We start from the raw sequence: 21,025 nt of genomic DNA, 5'->3' as shown, positions 1-21,025 counted from the left end.
CGGGACTGTCCCGGGAAATACGGGACGTATGGTCACCCTATTTATATACGTTTTTTTCGTGATTTATTTTTTAGCATTTTATTTTACTTAATTTTTTCGTACAATCTTTTACGTATATTTTGCATTGTAATGTGTTTTACGTTATTTTAATTTCCTGTTAACATTTCTCATTTTCCTGGTTTTTAAGTGTTATTTAGTTTTTAGCAATAGTGTTAGTATGCCTCGACCTCGATTAATGTTGTGTAGGGCTTGCAACGGTTCCTGGTCTAGGGTAGCGTTTCTCAACCCAGAATAAGAACCAGTAAAATATCTGAGATGATTTGACAGACATCCCTAACTCACAGCACGAGTTGCGTGACCATGTTTCATTACGGGACATTCCGTGAAGAAATTATTCATCAGTCATAGAACATTTAGACTTTATTGGGCAAAGCATATCAAATAAGAAAATAATTTTACCAATATGAAATATATTTTTTAGTTTAAAATAAATTTCCATCTTCTCAAATGAAAAAATTGACACATTTGCTTGACAACAAAAATGGATGGCAAAAGCATCCATCTTAATTTTTTTTCTTAAATATTACATTGTATTTCAAGTATTAAAATATTTAGTTAATACTTGAGTTGAAGTGTTAATATGGAAATAAAAGTATACATAATTTTGGTCTATCATAATTTTCTTAAAAATCCTCTCAAAGCAGCATGACTTAGTATAATGATTTTGATACAATACACAACATTGTATTTGAAAATTAAACATTTTTAAAACCAATATAGTATGCTAGTATTTTTCATTATTTTTGGAACAAATTTCCCATTAAAAACATAGCTTTGTTGAAGAAATGACAAGTTCCCATGTTGACAGTTATATATTGATAATCGTACAACATATATTGATAAACCTCAAAAGAAATTACATTGATCAGTTTTTTTTCAAATGAAATAAAAATCCCAAACCTCACATGCTCAAAACATTTTTTCAAACAAAATGTCTGTTTATTTTATTTATTTATTTTTGCAGTTACCTGAATGACTATCACTGAATTTTTGTCCCTCAACAGAAACAAAAAAAACAAAAGATATTATGGAAGGACTTTTAAATTTTTACTCGTAATGGAACTATACTACATATCTAGTTAGGCTGAAGTTATGAAACAGCTACTGGATATAAAACACCAGTATTTTAAAAATTGGAAGGAATAGAATTGCTGATCTTGAGAAAATGTTAAGTAAACTTGGATACATGTATACTTTTACTACAACAAAAAACTGGAAATTTTTAAACAGATAACACATCATCATGAGCAAACAATAAAGCAAAGCATGTTTGAAACATATCAGGCTTTCACTGCCATCGTCTGCATTATATGGTGGAAAAATTTCACGCTGTACATAAGCTCAATGTTTCACCAGCACAAATGATTAGATCTTCACTTGATTACAGACTCCTGAAGATGTCTGTCACTCATTTTGCTGAGCGAATCATTGAATAATGCACTTTTTCATTAATGATGGTCAAACAGTCTCAAAATCCTTCCATCATGGCATATTTTACATTAGCTCCTGCTTTGAAAAAAATTAAAGATTGTTCATTTTTTCTTAACTTTTGCTTTTTTTTAAGCTACTGGCAAAGAAAAGCAAGAGTTACAGATGAATAGTGACTACTAATATGAGCAATGAAATAGTTTTACACAGACATAAAGGCAATGGGAAGAAAATCTGTTTCATGAGAACAATGAGTAGCATCAAAAGAAGTCTTAAAAAAATATTTATTTTGTGATATTTTAGAGATTTTTATAAAGTTTTACTGTTTCCCTCATTTATTTCAAGCTTTTATTTAAGCAAATAGGCCTACAGCAAAACCTCTTAAAGATAACGAATTTAAAAAGATAATTAATAAAGAGCCACTTAGAGTGAGATAGATGGCTTTTTTCTCATTCTTGCCCGGTATGCAAGAGGGCCTGGGTTCGAGTCCCGGCGGAGACATGATGACTTTTCTTTCCGAGTTCACTTTAGCATAGTATCTGGAAAATAACTGTTTCCAAAGAGCCCCACTTGTTTTAAAATAAAACTTTTTCAGGCCCATATTTTTTTTCCCCATCAGAAGACATGGTGTCCAGTTTCCTGCTCTGAAAAAATCCCTTTTCACTTAAGAGTATTTCTATAATGAATGGACAGCATGTTGGGGAAAAATTCTCAAGCACAGCTATTGCTTCATTTTCATAAAGAACTGCCTGATTAAAAAACAAACAAGGCTTTCATGGACATTATGTAATAAAAAGTGCAAATTTTTTGGGTTAGGCTGACGTGATGATTGTTTACCTTTCTATGTTTCTTTCGCATGGCTGATGAACATTTTCAAGAGGCAGGAAAGGAAAGAACATGGGCGGAGATACAGGGGGAATGAGGGCATCGTCCCCCCAGCGTCAAAGGTGGAGCCTACTGATCTAATGCATATATGAGATGACATCATCGTGTCCCCCAGACTTTCAAGTCTATCTCCACCTATGAGAAAGAAGCTTGTAGTTACCCCTTCTTCCTCCTTTGTGTTGCACAGTTTTGTCTGAATTGGTCAGCTGAGCAAGTCTTTCTATTGGCAGATGTGTTAACTACTGCTTTGGATGAAGTGAAAGTTACTTTCATCATCTTTATGACCGGATACCAAACACTTGATTTTCATTTTCACTTCAATTTTTATTGCTTTGCTGAAAATATGCTGGCAATATTTGAACTAATCGGATAACACTTGGATTTTGGCAAAGAGAATATCATGATGTTTAGTAAGGGCATGCTCATGCGCCAAGTCGCCCGTAGCTAAGCATGCCCTGACCAAACATCATATTTTATTTGCTAGCACCCAAGTGTTAAAGTGTTATCCGGTGACATAAAATATTACTTGCGTATTTTCAGGAAAGCAATCAAAATTTAAAAACATAAGAACTGCTTCAGCAGGAAAGAGGGAATGAAGATAAACAGTGTTTGGTTTATGGTCATGAAGCTAAAACTTTCCATCATGTCAGCCAACGAAAACCATGAATTTTTCTACTGCCTAATTACTTAACCTTTTTACAGTAGTTGGTATCAAAGTTTTGATGTGCCAGTAGACACCCTATAACTTGACAATGTATGGTACACTCCCAATTATCAGGGGTATGTCGGTTAACTGGTAGGAAAATATTACCAGTGATATTTTTCAAGTGTGTACAAATGTTAAAAATATATAAATAAACTGTAATTTCCTGCATTTAATCTGTGACAGCAGATGTGATTTTCATTACTTTGAGCAATAAATGTCATCCAAGTTGCAGAGACCTATAATGTGCACATGCAAATTTCATCTCCAAACCAATAATGAAATATTAAAGATTAGAAGAGGTTGTTTATGTTTTTATAGAAAAATGTTTTTTACTCTCATCTATTTGCAATCAATATAAATTTTCAAAAAATTAAATTATTCTTTCAAGTATTTAATTCTATTCCAATCTTTCATAAAAAAAAGTCTTAGATAATATATAAATATACATAATCTACATCAGTGTTTCCCAAAGTGGCAATGGAATGGTACAGGATAGCAATAGAAGCTATGGGCATAACATTGGTCCTAAGGATTTGTTTAGTTGTGGGGCGATGAGAAACAAATTCTTAAAGGGGGTAATGAAACAAAAAGTTTGGGAAACTATGATCTACATTAAGAAAATCTGATGTGTAATAAATAATCCACAGATTGTATGCAAGAATATTAGGTAAACACTATAAATAAAGTAAATATGCTAACATGAGTGAACATCAAATACTCACACACACACACTCTCTCTCTCTACAAATTTAAAGGAAAAAATCTGTAATTAGACTTTTTTTAGTACTTTTTCAGATACAGAATTTCGACACTTATCCTTTAATTTTGCATGCCATTGTAATAGGGGCTATGTTGAATAGTCAAGTCTACTGCATTTTAGTTCAAAGAGTGAATATGCAAGCATTTCATTAAATTTTTACTGGTAAAAGATAAAACATGTGCAATGAGTTAGTCTGGGAAGGATCTCTGAAAAAAGTCCTCTTATATATACTCAATCTATTCTCATACATAAGTGCACTGTTATAGGGTTGTGTTAAATATATAGAGAATTTTGGTTTACAATGAGTTTATTCAAACAAAATTTGATATAAAGTCAAACCTCTTTCTCAAAAACTTTATATCTCCAAAATAAAAAAAAACTTGTATTTATTAAACTAAATCGTAGTTTCCCAAACTTTTTGTTCCATTGCCCCCTCTTCAGAATTTTTTCATCACCCCCCCCCCCCACTCAAGTTAAACCTACTGGTTTAATACAGGATCCTATCGCCCCCCTCGACCATTCCATCGCCCACCAGGGAGTGATATTGCCCACTTTGGGAAACACTGTACTATATAAATCAATGCATTTTCCCCCTCTCAGTTTTGAAGTAATTTTCAAAAAACTATCGCGAGGGCCAAGCCCAATTGATGGTAAAAAGAAAACCCAGAAATTCATTTTCTTTCTCGTTAATCTGGCTTTTTTCCAGATCTGAAAGAAACTGATAAGAAATTATTATTTGTATTACAGCCCTTTGTCTTGGTGGATCTTGTCAATCATAGGCGGATACTATGATTGATGGGGAAGGGGGTGCCATGTGGATGGCTTGTTCATTCAACATGGTGAAAAGTCAGCCAGCAGACAATTCAAAATAGCTTCAAGAGAGCCGCGGGTTTTGAACCAGCCAGTGATGAAAGATCGGATCTGGTGGTTCACTCAAATTTCAACAAATTTCAGAATATAACGTTACTGAAAAACACTTGAAGCTAAAAATTTCATTTTCCAATTTTATGGAAATGGACAAGTTCACTACAAACTTGTCAGCACCTTGACTGATAAAGAAATCATTTCAGAATATATGGTAGACTCGGATGGCAAAAATACAGCAGAGGATGCTCTAGAAGAATTAGAAAAAAGTAACAGTAAAAAATGCTGTGTGTGTGTGATCACACTGTAAAAACATCTCTTCTGGAGCAAGCTCAGAAGATACGGCCCAAAATATTTGCAGCTCTTGCTAGTAAAAATAAATTGTAAGCCTAAAAGAACAAAAGATATGCATAAATCTAAGTTTATGGATTATTTTGAATAGGTATGTAAATGAAATTGAATTAAACAAAAAAAATCGAACCTATTTCAATGTATTTGCATACAAATACAAGGTTACAACAGGCAAAATACCTAACGAGGTGGCTGAATATAGTGATTGAACATTGGTTGTGTAACTTAACCAATAATTGCATTAGTATGTAGTAAAATATTCTCTATATTCGATTACATATTCAATTTAAACTGAAGCAAAGCATCCAGCCAATCAGAATCCTTTATTCTAACACTAGACAATAAATTTTGACAAAGTTTGTGTCTCTGAAACAAAAACAGCCATTTCTGTAATTTAGTGTGCTGAACACAGATTTGACCATAAACAAGCTGAATTGGCTATGGCTTTCTCTGAAATTGCACATTTAATATACATATAGCACAATACATTGAAACACAAAATCAATATATAAAAGCAAAATAAGTACACGGGGAAAAAAAAAACAAATATATAAAACCTTCACCAATGTATAGTGTAGCAGAACATTTAATATATCTAAAAACCCAACACAAATACATAGAAGCACAACAAAAAATACACAGAATTACAGCATGAAATAGTTCTTCTATCAGTTCCACACATGATTATCTGTTAACATGTTAATATCTCAAAAACAAGAGCCAATAAAGCCTTTTCATGGTAATATTAGTGTTCAGCAAGTTAAAATCATTCAGATTTGTATATTTTCATGTCCAATGCAATTTCATTAATGTCCAGTGTAATCAAAGAAAAACTGCACCATGCAAATCTTATTTTAATGAGTAGTTCATAACTGGTGATGTGAATGACATGGTTTACAAACATGAACCTCATTAAGCTTTAATAAACATCCAGCAAATTAAACATGATCAACAAACGAGCTGATGCTGATATTCGAGTGCTACACTGTTGTCATTCCAAAACTCATTATATAAGTAATAACATTAACTAAGTGATTAAGTTAGCACATGCACATTACAGTACATATAGTATTTTAACGTGTACAAGGAACCCCTTTTTTACCAAAAATTAGGTCCCAAAAATAGGGGGGTTTCTTATACATGGATATTATAGATACTTTGATGAAAACTTCTCCAAATTTTTAGCCCAAAAAAATCGGAGTTTCTTATGCACAATAAAATACAATAAATGGTTTTTATACAAATGTTCTCTTATTTTCTTAATAACACTCGAAAACGTATATAAAGATTTTTAACCCCTTCGTGTACAGGCTTTTGGCAACAAATTTAGATGATCTTCAGGGCTGGGCATTTTACCTGTAAAAACCAGGGCAAAAATGATTTTATGAAAAAAAAACATTTGGCTCATTGTGTATTATATGTAACTGCAACTTGAAATCATTATAGCAATCAACTTCATACTGTAGTATTGTTAATTTATCTGGTGAAAAATAAATTTATACAAATAAAAATACAACCAATCATTCCACAACAACCACCTATAAGAAAAATCAGTTGTGTTTTTAAAACATAACTGACTTTTCCTACAATTCTTTTGCATCATTTTTTTAAATGTGTGTGTGATACTAGACATAAATTAATATGGGAAGTACAGATCTGTTTTATGCTTCGCAAAACAAATTTTCAGAATGTTTTTTAATCTAGTTTCCAACTATGTCAGAAACTTACCAACCCTAAAAATTATTGATTATTAAACCAAAATGAGAGTTCAAAACTGTCATTTGCATAACAATGCCTCATTTGCATAGATAGATGGGAAAAGAATACTTTTTGCTGAGACAGGTGGAAAAAACTACAGTAAAAACTATGACAAAAACTTTGTAGTGTAGAGGGATTTATTGTTATATCGAGCATCGTTGTAGTGAGGTTTCACTATGCAGTAATTCCCGACTTATACACTACCCTGAATTACATGATTTTCTGTGAAAAATGCAGATTTCTGAAATTCAAGCATAATTGTTAGATTATTGCTGAGATGGTGGAGATCATTAAGTGATAATCACGTAAAGCATTGTCTTATTCGATCAGACTATTATATATTTAATGAAATTACACCAATTTTTGAAAGGTTATTGTATATAAAGATGAAAACTTTACCGGGAGTTTAGAATGGAATCCCAAGGCTTGTTTGATATCTGCTATTTTCACAGAGGAGGTCATAATTTTATACCTGAAATCCAACGCCAAGTGGATTATTCAATGTATTGCTCTTTGATGACAATGCAGCCAATCTGCAATTTTTAACTAACTTCAACTCATAGCTGAAATTTGTTTCCTTGCCTCCAAACATGAGCAGTTTATTTCCTTTGATTGATGGAGGTGTTATCAAAACATTCAAAGCATTTAACACACAATTTTCACTTTCAGATACAGATTTTAATAATCTTTTTTACCAGACCTGGATTGCAGTCACAATGCAAGTTGAATTTATGAAGCCCTATAGAAGAGTACCAAGCATTAATCATAGTAAGAAAAAATAAGACGGCTGTTGTGTCTAAAATTTGGTCTCAACTAATATCTATATGTTTCTATGGGAAAACTGTACCCTGACTTGCACAGTTGTTGCCGGTCCCATCTATCACATAACTTGGGGTATTACTGTGCTTTGTCTGCTCCGTGTGCACTTCCCAGGGGCTCCGCCGTGACTCGAGGAAATAAATCAGTAAATTTGATACATAAATAAAAAAAAGAGGCCTACAGGGTTCCGGAATTAAAATTATAAACAAAAAGGGCTCCTTGTGTCAAACAGGGCTCCGCCATAAAAATTATATACTGAAAAGGGCTCCGTGAGTCAAAAAAGGTTGAGAACTGCTGCTTTAGACAAAACTTGCTTTCATTGCAAACACAATTGCGTGAATGGTCGGATATTAGATGTTTTAAAGGCTTTCGTAAAACAATTTATACTACTTCTTAGATAAAATTAAAAATAAGCATATATATCATGTTAATATAATTCTTAAACCAGAGTTTAAGTGTTTCAAATAATATTTTCTGAAATGATGCTAGAAAAAAAAATGTATGAAGTATCAATTTTTTGATGATTGGAAAAAATCCTTGATTAGGATATTTTTTCTGCAATTTTTTCCAGCAATGACAAACTCACAAATTAAAAAAATTCATTAATTCTTATAGTAGAAATGTGTTCAAACTATCTTATTTGCAATTAGAAAAATAATCAAATGCACAATGCCTCGCATGCATAAATGGAAAAATAAATTTTTGCCGGGACAGTTTTTTCCACCTATGACAAAAACTCACCAGCCCTGATGATCTCTATTAGAAGTACAGTGACCTCTCACTTGTACATTTTTCTCAGTTATGAGGCAATTTTCTACACTCAGTCTAAAAGCTATATAGGTAAATATGTTATTCAAAAAACTCCCCTCTCACTTATGCATCTTTTTTTTCTTGTTCCCTTGCACCGGTACATAAGTGAGAGGTCACCGTATTTGCTATAAATCTGATAGCTATGTTTGAACGTTAAAAAAAGGAGGGGAACATTACAGTAAATAAGAGAGTAGGGTTACGGTAAATTTCTCTTTCTCTCGCCCCCAGCCCTCGCTTCTCTATATAATCTTATATATAGTAGAAAGATTAGCCTTGAAAAAATACATTTTGTGGAGTGAGAAAAAACAACTGCCATTCATAGGGTTACAATAAAGCATCTCGATGATGAGAAGAGAGTTTACAGGGATACTATAATACATTAGCCAGAATGAATTTCTTCTAAATCTGTTTGGACGAGATATTTCACCCGTGATCATAAAGAGGTTAAAGTTCCCCATTACCTCCTCTTTGGTCAAATCTTCATCTAAGAATGAGCAAAGTTTTCTTGACTTCAGCGACAGATGGCATGGTTCTGCATGATCATTACCTGATCTTCCAATCTTCGTCATTTTTTTATGATTTCTGAAAGAAGACTTTTGCACCACAATGTTGCAGTCCTCCTTTACAGTAGTAATTACCCATAATGACAATAAACTGAGGTTGTGCTCAAATCAGAAGTGAGTAAAGGTGCCCCTTTCCTGATTCCCTAGTTTCTTTAAGTAACTTGACTGCTAATTTTTTTTTTTTAGCAAATGCTGAAATTTAAAAAAAAACAAAAAGCAAATGAATTCCAGGTGACAAAAATGAGACCAAACAATTCACAAAGATAAATTTTCTTTCAGGGTAGACAGTTTTTCAGTAAACTAAATCCATTTTAAAATAATTTTATAATGCGATTGGTATTGACTGGTTTTGGCAATTGGATTTTATAAAGGCTGATTCAGTGATTTCCTTTATGGGGGTGTGTACTGTTAGAGATCGGATGAAAATATTTGGTACCTCTTTTGTCAAATATTCAGTTCTACCAAATGTTTGCTAGGTATTCGGTCGATAGTGCCCAAGTGGTAAGATGCTCGTCTTCCACTATGAAGGTTATCGTCAAGGTCCACGGGCAAAGAACATCAGGAACAGGTTCTTTACCTACCAAACCTTGGACAACCACCCATAGATGGCACCTTTGTTTCCCATCCAACTTCACTGGTTTGGTCATATATTGCCATACAGCAATTTCTAAGTTTGCATGCGGTAAAGTAGGTATTTGACTGAGTATCTGTGATTTAACAAATCCCAGGTACCAGTCACTAAAATTATCAGTATGTAAAATTTTCTAAGTGTGATTTCTACATTAGAACCTGAGGGAGGGGGGAGGGGATAACACAAAAAAAATTCTGAATTTATGCCAGTGTGTCTACCAACATACCAAAGGTGTCAAAATTCTGGAAAAATATAAAAACATTTTGGATTTTTTTTTTTTTTCCTGGGAATAAAAAACATTCCTGGCTCTTTAGAAATTAGGACTGTTGCTTAATTTTTTTTTCTCCGATTTTTCAAGTCCTAGTATAAAAGCTAAATTACTTCTTGTATCCAAGTATTTATGAAAAATACTGATGGTATGAGTTTGAACATATCTAATTGCTGTTGAAGTACTTTCTACCTAACTTATGTTGGAGTAATATTATTTTCCCCTCTTACTATGTGTATATTCATGTTTTTCCACGGATGCATAATTTTTCCCTTACATAGGGACTTTGGTTTTCTTTCCCCCATGTTGACTGCTAACATGTTCATTTTTTTTCTCTCTAGTAAATGTTCATCTGACACCATGTTTCATTTCTTTCTCTCATTATCATCTCTTTTTCCTTCCACACTCTGCCACCTACAACTGACTTATCATTGCACTGAAATCAATAGGCCTAATGCATCATACCCCGTCAGCAAAACTCTAACCACCACTTCCCCTCCCTGTCAGCTAAATTTTGTCATCACTGCCCCCTACCTCCTAACGCATATTGGTGGGATCAGAAACATACGCGGGAAACCTTGATGGTAATGAGGCTATTCTGCGGAACCCTTAACAAATTTTCAATATTTCTTCAATATACAGGGTGTCCTAAAAGTCTGCATTCGCTCTGCGAAACAAGAATCCTCACTTGCAGTAGATAAAAGTGTCAAAAAATATATTTGTGAGTTACACATAGTGTGACCAGATGATCCATATTTTATGGGGCAGAATTATTTTTCATAATATTGTTATTTCATTGTTTTAATAAAAATGTTCATTTTGTCAAGCTTTCTAAAAAAACTCACTTTGAAATTTTTAAATACCGAATTCGTTATTTTAACATGAGCTATGGATCAATGGAAATGTCTTTTTTTTTTTTTTTTTTTTTTTTCATATGGTCATCCTAGTTATACACATAGCTTTAGGATAATGAAAAACATGCTCATTTACTCTTTTTTTCTCCTCCACATTCATTTTTCTCATTTTCAATAAACTAATTAGACCGTTACTTATACAGTTCACAGCCGATTCCGAACAGCTTTTTTGTTTCTCACCGAGAGGGGTTTGAATGCCAAAGGTTTGGTGTGCACACTTTCTTCAATAGCAATGTGCTGTTTGATCATCATTTGATCATTTTTGTCGCACCACGGTCATTTTCACACGAGGGCTAATTAGACCGGGACCTACAATTTATTGCCGATTCCGAATGGCAGGCTTGTCTTTCATACTCATCGAGAGGTTGGTGCACTAACCCCTCGATGGGGGACTCCCTGCGGTAGCAATTTTTGCTGCGGTCAGGTCGCCGTTTTTTGTTGTACCCCTGTGTCAGGAAAGTTTTTCTGACAAGGACGAACTGGGTATCGAACTCGCGACACCTCTAAACCTCCTTTGGTACTTTAGGCAAGCATCTTATCGACCGGGCTACCGCGCCCCGTTTGATCATCATGGCGCGGTTTTCACAATAGTTCCTTGTATCAGAAAAGGCACTGTAAAGGACAAAAGATGGTAGGCCTATTGAACACATGACATCTCGGAGCATCTTGTGGCACAGTTCACGAGTATCTTATTGGCCTAGGCTACCATATATTTCACTGCTATGTAATTAGTATTTCACAAATACCCACGGTTTTTTAATGTTGACAACTAGTACACAATATCACTTTCTCGTTTAAGTATTCACATTAAAATTAACAAAATGCAAGAAACTGTCAAAAGAACAAGAAACTAGTAAAAAAAATAGATGAAATCAATGCCGAACTGGGGAGAAGGCAACTGTCCCAGACGCCAAACTTTAGGGGGGCAGCAAATATCAGTGAAGAACAAAAATACTGTTATAAAATCATCAGAATTTAAGTGGAGAAGGTGACAAAATCATGTTTGCCCCTCCTTATAAAAATCGTGGTCACTACCTTGAATGAAATTGTCGTTAACGATAAATAATATTGATAACAAAATACAGAACAAGAGGAAAAAATTACTAGTCACTTGGCCATGGGTTGTGTGAATTTTGGCATACACCATTCTCATTCGAAATGTGGTGCGAGTGGTTAAAGTAAGTGAAAGGGTGAATATAACCCCCCTCCCTGGTCCAGGATGCCAAACCAGCACCAGCTATAGTGAATATGAACAAAAACTATTTATTCTTAAGCTTCAACAGAGTAAAACAAGACGAGCTGAGGCTTCAAAAAATAAGAACACAAAACTACAGCCAAATCGCTGGATCACTTCCCTTGTGATGAAAGAGAGCACAAACTGATATTGTGACCTCAGAGGAGTGAAAAATTCCAACTTGAACAAAAACACGAAAGTGGAAGGAGGGTCAGTTTTTAGCAATTGACCATTTTGTTTTCCTGAAGCATGGTAAATGTTTGCTTGTCATGGGATGTTACATGACAAACACTGATTACAGATTGAGAGCGATTATGTGTTATTACTAGAGGTGGGAATATTGACATTTTCGATGAATTCACCCACATACAATGATAGTCACTCGTGGGAAATTTCCCTTACGCTTTTCTTTCAACATTAAAGAAAAGAATAATTGGAAGAAAAAAAAAACTCACGTCAATGTATTTCTCGAGACCTTCTTCCGAGAATGATCATTTCTATACATTGAATCGATGTAATTTTTGTGGATTACAAAAATGTATCACTATAATTGTTTTTCATTGCATATTGTCACCTCAAAAGCCCTAAACTTTGATGATAGACTAATTGACTGATTGTTGACAGAGGTACGGTATCAGAGACCGCAACCAGATGCTTGGTCAGCCGGGACAAACACGCATTAAGAAGGCCCCCTTTTAATGTTGGGGAGAAGTTAAAGAGTGAAATTTTTGCCCCCTGTGGTCCGGCGCCCAGGTCACCAGAACTTCCAAGTTCCTCTCTGGATACAGCCCTACTCAGAATAGTTAAAAAAAAAACACCCCTTTAAAGCACTGAATAGGAAATCAGCAATGTCCACAGCTTACCACAACGCCCTTGACAAAGGTTGGCGATGCCCCTGAGAGATTTTGAGAAACACCGATATCCAGTATTCCAGTTCTTCTCTTTTAGACAACTTTTACAGAGTTGGACTCGATGTCCAACTATTATCTGCTTTGCTTAGATATGGAAAACAAAAAAAAAAAACTTTTTCAAAAAGTGAAAAGTTACGGTTTTTTTTTTCAAATCTTCAGAAGAACAAATATAAGAATACTCAGGATTTAAGGAACGGTGAGATGAAATGCAAATTAGTTAAAAGACATGTGGATTGGCTTGAAGGAGTATCATAAGAAGAGCACCCGCAAGGTTCACTTGATGAGAACAATCTGTTCCTTAAAGCTAGAAGAAGACGAAAATGTTCTCGAGCACATTGCCTGCATGCAAGAACTTTTTCTCAAGCTGAGTGACCTCGGCAAGGAATCCTTATCAGATAAATGGAGTACTGCCATGCTACTCAGCAGCCTGCCAAGGGACTTCAACCCAATGATCACCTAAAAGTTCATAAAAAGTTCATTTAAAAGTTCATAAAATCCAGAAAAATAAGCTAAATAAAGAATGGTTTGAGAGTTCGCAACGCTATGTCATGGGTATTTTTTAAGACAGGAAAAAAATAACTAAAAAAACAGCCGATAGGTGATGCTGATGTACACAAGTCAAAGAAAAGATACGCAAATAGCGAACAGAATACCTCCAAATCGTTTATTACAGCTGTGTGTTCCACATGACCGCCACTACCACAGGGGATAGCACATTGCAGGCGAGTCACAAATCCAGCAACAGCAGAGTGCAGCAGGTCCACATACACTGTTTACAACAGTGAACTGATTGTGGATTACGAGCGCAAGTTCTTATAGCCATCTCATTTGCACATTTCCACAGAAGTCGCTCGTACCAGCACCACCTATCTGCTGTTTTTAGAGTTTTTTCCTGTCTTATTATTAAATTCCTGTGACCTAGCGATACTAACCCTGCAAACTGCTTCTTATTTCGGTTTTTTTTTTGGTTTTTATTTCTTTTTAAAGTTTCTACGGACTTTTTGTCCACCATATATAATACAATGCCCATAAAAATATTTATTGGTTGTCCTATTCTAAGTATAGATAGCTTTTCAATTTACCCCAGCATGCTTATATTTCGTTTCAAAGAAATACAGTGCTTATCCAAGTTGAAAATGAGCTACAAAATAGATGGAACATGTTGCAACTGTCACGTATAAATATCAAGTTAAGTGCTGAAACAGGCAAAATGTCTCATCAGATTTACCTATCTCTTGACATGGTTAAACTTAATTTTTTTTACCACAAATTTGTAAAAAACTTCATTGCAGACTATATTTCATTTATTAGCAGGTAAACAAGTGCCTCTAAGAATTTTTTTGGATTTTTGTTTCACATTTTTTTTGTAATTTTCTCCATTTCTGATCCAATTTCATGAGAATGACCCATGTGTAAAATGAGAATTCTTGTTTCTCGATGCAAGTATGTCAATTTGGTAGGTCAATTTTTAATGTTATATCAATTTCAATTGTTTAAAATTATCTTTAATTTTATTTTCAATCTTAAACCCAAAGCACTTATTTCATTCATAATCGTAATGGCATTTAAGATCATTTTTGTTGCACCAGTCATTTTCTGCACAAAAGGACTAATTCAACCGGGACATACAATTTATTGCTGATTCCAAACAGCAGCCTCATTTTTTATACTCGCCAAGAGGTTGGTGCACTAACCCCTCAGTGTGGGAATACCTGCGGTAGCAATCTTTTTCTGTGATCATGTCGCCATATCTGTTGTACCCGTGTAAGGAAAGTTTCTGACATGGGCGAACCGGGTATCGAACTCATGACACCTGTAAACATACTTTGGTACTTTAGGTGAGTATCTTATCAACTTGGGCTACCGTGCCCAGTGATATTTAAGAAAAGCTGATGTTCAGTATTCTGCCAAAAAATTAAACGAATATTCAGTATTCGGCCAAATCACTATTCATCCCATCTCTAGGTATTATATTGGGAAATGCGAACTTCATTCTCACTCTGATTGTTAATTTTGAGCTGTTAACAATTGCGGTTAGTAAATGCTGACATTTAGAATTGAAATCCTGAAATTAAAATGTTCACATGTGTACTTAGGATTCACAACAATTCAGGCTTTTGTAATAACCCTATACAATATAAAGATGACGAAGATTTTATTTGTTGATTTCTATGAAGGGGCCACCTAATGAACTGGTTTAAGAACAATTTTACTGTATTTTAAAATTCTTATTGAAGTTATCAGAGAAAATGATTTTTCATATAATCTTCTTTGGTTTGCATAAAACTATATATAAAAAACTCAGATTTTTCACAATAAACCATGTACAACAGGGCTTGACAAATTGCAAAAAGATCACTAGGTGTCAAACATTTTTTTTACTTTTTCTAGAACATAATGATCATTATCGATAGATATGCCGATATAAATTCCAAAAATTTTAGTGTCCCGAGATTCAAATTTAGTAACCACACACAGAGAATTTTAGGTGCCAATACTAATATCTGATAATAATTTGCCAAGCCCTTATGTACACCACATTATAAGTGTACATTTAACTTTGAAAATTTTCAAATTCCAATTTCAAATATTTTCTAATGGTTCAAAATAACAGCGAAAACACAAGCACGAAGTTGTTACAGACAAAATAAACATCAAAACATACCATTATACTTTTTTTGTATAATTATAGAATAGGCCTACATAGAAAATATGTTAATTTTAAAATTCTGATGTGTGTAACATGATCATTAAAGCTCAGCCAAAAAAGGAACATATTAAAAACCAAATTAAACACATTTAAACTAACAATGTTTCAATCTTTGAATAAACACATCATATGTACATTGAAGGAGCCCTAAAAGGTGTTGGAACTGAGAAACAATATTCCTCACATCGCTGACATGATGCACAATATACTGTTCAAGACATCACTTACGAGTTTTCGACACTTCAGAGCGAATATGATATATATATATATATATATATATAAGCTCTTCAGTAACAAACAACTGTTCCCTATAACAAAAATATACATATGTTTCTATACACATATATTAGACTGGTATTCAACATTCAGAATGCATCTATAGTATTACACAGCAACTATTGGTCTTCTTAGCAGTTCGATAGAATAATTTGGAATGATTAGTTAGTTGCTCTGACTTCTCCACGAGATCCGAAAGATTCTCTCCCCTTTGCAGGACAGCTTCCAGAGTATTGTGAAGAATGATCGTTGTCTCATCAAGATCAGCTTGTATTTTACTCATAGCATCAGCTTGTTTCGGATCTTGATATTTATCTAAGTATTCTTGCATGTTAGGCATGGAAATACCATGCAGGTTCCCGTTCCACATGGATGCGGGTACCTTAGAAGTAAAATCTTCAAGTGTCTTATTGAGAAGGGTATGAGCAACACGTGGTGGATACTCGTGATCAGAAATGAGTGCTCCAGCTAATCCATCTGCACGGACATAAACGTGACACATGTAACTCTGTTCTTTAACAGAAGCTCGAGTAGACATATGAGTACGTTCCGTCAGCACTTGGCTGGTGAAATTCATAAATTCTTGCACGCTGTTCCGTTGGAAAAAGCCAAAGGAACTGAGATCACTGGCAGAGCACAAATTTGTGGATTTCGTAGATGATTTGTACAACACTGCTATATGGTAAAGCTTCACCATCTTGAAACACACACTTACGGTCAAAATAAACACTCGATAAAACTTACTTTTATCTTTTCTATCAAAACTGTAGGAGGGTTGTCAACTTGTTTCAAAATTTTGGAGAAATCTTCTCTTTCAGAATATTCTTCAGAATACGTTGGAGAAGTAAGTGACTGTGATAAATAGAATAACTTGCTGATTATAAGAAATGACCTTTAAAACGACTAGCCAGGCACGAATCTAGTCAGGGAAAATAAATACACACCCAGTTGCCCTTTAATAATTTGTTCCCAACGATTTTATTGGCTGCTGCTGCGAGAGAAAAAAAATGATAGAACAAATGTAATTCGAAGGGTTGGGTGCACTCAGTGTTTAATGACACCATACATCCCGGATTTTTCGGGACGAATTATTCCCGTATTTTAATATAATTTTCGACATTCCGACTGCATTATACGAGTTTAGGATTACACTCATTGACTGAGATCTATCGAGCTTATATTACTGGAGAGAGTATGACGTTAGTGGTCTCCGCCGTGTCAGTGCTGAGAACGGTGTCCCCAACATCTTTCGTCGGGAAATCACGTGACTCGGTGAAAACACGCACGATCCCCGTTATTTTCTTATGGCATCCACACGAATTTAAAACAATAAATGAAAGAAATAATTTCAGCATCGATGAGATAATTCCGAAATGAATGAGATAATTCCAAAATCAATGAAAGAGATAATTTCAGCATTGATAAAAAAGTGATAATTACAAAATTAATGAAAGATAATTACAAAATTAATGAAAGATAATTACAAAATTAATGGAAGATAATTACAAAATTAATGAAAGATAATTCCAGAATGAAGGAGGGAGATAATTAAAAAATTTATGAAAGCGATAAGTTCAGCATTAATGAAAAATAATACCAGAATGATGAAAGTGATAATTCCAAAATTAATGAAAGAAAAATTCTAGAATTAATTAGAGATAATTCCAGAATTAATTAGAGATAATTCCAGAATTAAGGAAAGAAATAATTCCAGAATTAAGGAAAGAAATAATTCCAGAATTAAGGAAAGCGATAATTGCAGAATTAAGGAAAGAGCTAATTCCAAAATTAACGAAAGAAAAAGTTATAGAATTAATGGAAGAGATAACTCCAAAATAATTGAAAGAGGTAATTTCAGCATTAATGAAAGAGATAATTTCAGCATTAATGAAAGAGATAATTTCAGCATTAATGAAAAAATCAAATCCAGAAATGATAATAGCAATTATTCCAGAAGTAGTGAAGAATTATTAATTATTAAATAAAGGAAATTATAATTATTAATTAAAGGAAATTATAATTAATAATTAAAGGAAATTATAATTAATAATTAAAGGAAATTATAATTATTAATTAAAGGAAGTTGTTCCAGAATTAATGAAGGAAAATTCAAGAAGTGGTGAAAGAAATTATTCCAGCATTAATGAAAGAAATGATTCCAGTATTTTAATGAAATAAATGATTCCAGTATTTTAATGAAATAAATGATTTATTATTTTTTCATCTTTAGATGAGTTCTCTTTCCTTTTTTTTTAATCTTTAAAACCCAATATTTAGAGACCGAACTGTACATTTCTATGGGCAAATTGCCAGGCGGGAACTTCGTTTTCACCGAGTCACGTGATTTCCTTACATTTGATGTCGCTGCCGTCGCGACGGCTGGATGCTCCCTCCAATAAGCTCGATACTGAGATCACTTTCAGGCATAGGGGACGTTAATCTATCTGTACTGAGATCACTATTCATCGAGGAGTCACTAAATGGTGAGGTGGAGCTATAGCCTCTCGAATAAACGAGCCGTTAATTCTCAAAAGGCACAGTGATATGATTGGCTGGTGAGGGAGTGACATAAGCATTAACTGACATCCGTTTATCATATTTGGCAAGAAATACTTTTCCATCATTCATGTTTCGACTGCTAGTTTTATTAGTAAATTCACCTGTAGGCCGAACTCCTTTCGGCGCGGGCCTGCGGCCCTCAAACGGCTTCCCTCCTCTGGCCCCTGGACTGAAAATATCAACTCTGTTTTCACCACAACCAGAAACATGACAAAACTGATAAGTTCAAACAGAATGTTCCGAAAAACCGGCCACGGGCAATGCTATACCGTGGCTGGAAATGTTCCGAAGTTCCAATTTTACTAGAAAGATCAGAACCAGAACAATTAAAATTAATTTAAAAGATCAAGAAATGAAGATGGAAGGGAGGGAAAGAAAGCAACAGTTTTGTTGATCTGAATGGATTCAAACTCACAACCTTCGATGCTAAAGCCTCTTATGTTGACCACTACACCAAATGCGGTTACAAGCCCTATGTAAAATTGAGTAAATATATCGTTAAACGTAGCCAGGTAATATGTTGCCGCCAACCAAAGCGTCAACCGGCAACCCATTCATTTTCGTTGCATCATCACCAGCCAATCGTATCACTGCCTTTTAAGAATTAACGGCTAGTCTTGAATAAGGCCTCCTTATCAATATAGCCTCCTGATCAAGGCGCCTTAGTCGGAGCTAATGAGGTAAGGGCTCAAAATGTTTATATACATGTTACAGTGAATGTAAATGTATTAAATCGATTATCATGCTGATGATTTATTTGCTGATCGTGTCCGTATGTTTCATCATTTTTCCCACTTTTACCGGTGGTTATGCATAATCGTTGCATATACCTAAGCATCGTTGGTAAATATGATAAATACTACTATTACATCATTTTTACCGGTGATACATACTACCCAAGCCATAATTTGATAAATATGCACTTGAAATTTATTAAATGCACAGCTGCCAACTTTGGAGAATGAGAGTTAGGGAGGTTTTCACATGGATGCAAAATCTGGTCAAAAGTAGATTTAATAGGGACTTCGAAAGAAAAAAAATGCAGGGAATTTTTATTTTAAAGTAAAATTGCACAATTTTTTCATAAATAAAAGTGAGATGACTATACGTCCGGTATTTTCTGTATTTCCTCTGTTTTTCTGACCATTCCGACTTTTTTGCAGGAATCTCCTAGTTTTTCCCGTTTTTTAAACGGAGTTCACATGAATTCATTACTTCCATCAAAAACATTGATACAAGTAATTTTCATAACTCATTAATTATGAGTTCGACGAGTTGACATTATTTTTAGTGATATATATATATATATTTGTATTTTCTTTGAATATTACACGTTTTGTATAACACTTCGAATGTCTTACTGAAGTGTATTACTAATACGCAAGTTTGAGTTCAAAAAATTGAGCTCAAGTTCTGTTTTTTCTGCTGGCACGAGGAAGGCTTCCTGTATGCCTCTATTAACTTCAAATTTATCTAAATAAATAAATATATATATATATACACATACACACTGGTGAAATAAATTAAGAGAATTTGCATATTTTATCTAATTTCATGGAGAGAACTGAATTGAATGTAAAACCACTGCTTCTAGACAAAAATGCAAATCTTGTACGTCAAATATGTAAGCGTACACGTGTGTGTAGGCGGAGCCAGTAGAGAAACAGGCTTTATAAGCGCGCGTAAGTTAAGACGCATTTCGTTCGCTAGCACACCTCGGCGAATTTCTTGGTGTTATTTTGCAGCAATCGGTTAATTTCAAATTGTAACAGTAAAAATGAGTAACCACCAACTGAGATGAATGATGGATGATGATGATGGAATGAGGTGGCGAATTGTGGGGAGGCTAGAAGCAGGCCAATCTCAAGTCCAGATTTGTACAGAGTTCAATTTAACGCCCAGCGTCGTGTGTAACTTATGAAAACAGTTCCAGGATACCGGATCCATCGACAGAAAGCCTGGGCAAGGTCGTCCAAGAGCCACGACGGACAGAGAAGATCGCCATTTGTCGATTATAGCGAGGCGTAACAGGAGTGCTACAGCTTCTCAGCTCTCTCGTGACTTGTATGCAGACACAGGAACCCGTGTATCAAGGGTGACTGTTTCCAAAAGACTTCATGAGAGAGGGTTGTTTGCAAGAAGACGCTGTTTGCGTCCCGCTCACTTCTACGGACAGGAGAATCCGTTTATCATGGTGCAGAGAGCATAGAGATTGGAGTATGGATCAATGGACGACCGTTCTCTTCACTGATGAGTCCCGGTTCAGCCTAAGCGCCGATTCTCACCGTACGTTCATATGGAGAGAACCAGGGACCCGCTACCTACCCTCCAATGTCCGCAAAATCGACCATTATAGCGGAGGAGGTTTAATGGTCTGGGCAGACATCATGTTAGATGGCCGCACACCTCTCCATGTCTTTGAAAGAGGCACTGTGACTGGTGTGAGGTATAGAGATGAGGTCTTGGAGCCCTATGTTCGCCTTTTCAGGGGTGCAGTTGGCCCTGAGTTCATTTGAAT

General features: G+C 34.7%; 1 protein-coding gene and 1 long non-coding RNA gene across 2 annotated transcripts; both read right to left on the bottom strand.

Annotated features, from left to right (window-relative positions):
* Positions 1-5,358: 5,358 nt before the first annotated feature.
* On the bottom strand, positions 5,359-16,697 carry LOC149084950 (synaptobrevin homolog YKT6-like). The gene has a single exon (XM_089232693.1). It carries the CDS (start codon positions 16,643-16,645, stop codon positions 16,049-16,051), a length of 597 nt encoding a protein of 198 aa, XP_089088819.1. The 5' UTR covers positions 16,646-16,697; the 3' UTR covers positions 5,359-16,048.
* Positions 5,359-16,854, bottom strand: LOC149084949 (uncharacterized). The gene is made up of 2 exons (XR_016192772.1): positions 16,693-16,854; positions 5,359-6,410 (listed from the first exon to the last, which is right to left on the bottom strand). It is a non-coding gene; the product is annotated as an uncharacterized LOC149084949 (long non-coding RNA).
* Positions 16,855-21,025: the final 4,171 nt, after the last annotated feature.

The sequence above is a fragment of the Pholcus phalangioides genome, unplaced genomic scaffold (assembly GCF_987345545.1).
Source record: "Pholcus phalangioides strain wild (caught in Gottingen) unplaced genomic scaffold, Ppha-v1.0 ptg000007l_1, whole genome shotgun sequence".
In the NCBI taxonomy this organism is placed as follows: Eukaryota; Metazoa; Arthropoda; class Arachnida; order Araneae; family Pholcidae; genus Pholcus; species Pholcus phalangioides.
Note: the sequence above shows the minus strand (reverse complement) of the source record. Positions and strands in the feature narration are given on the sequence as shown.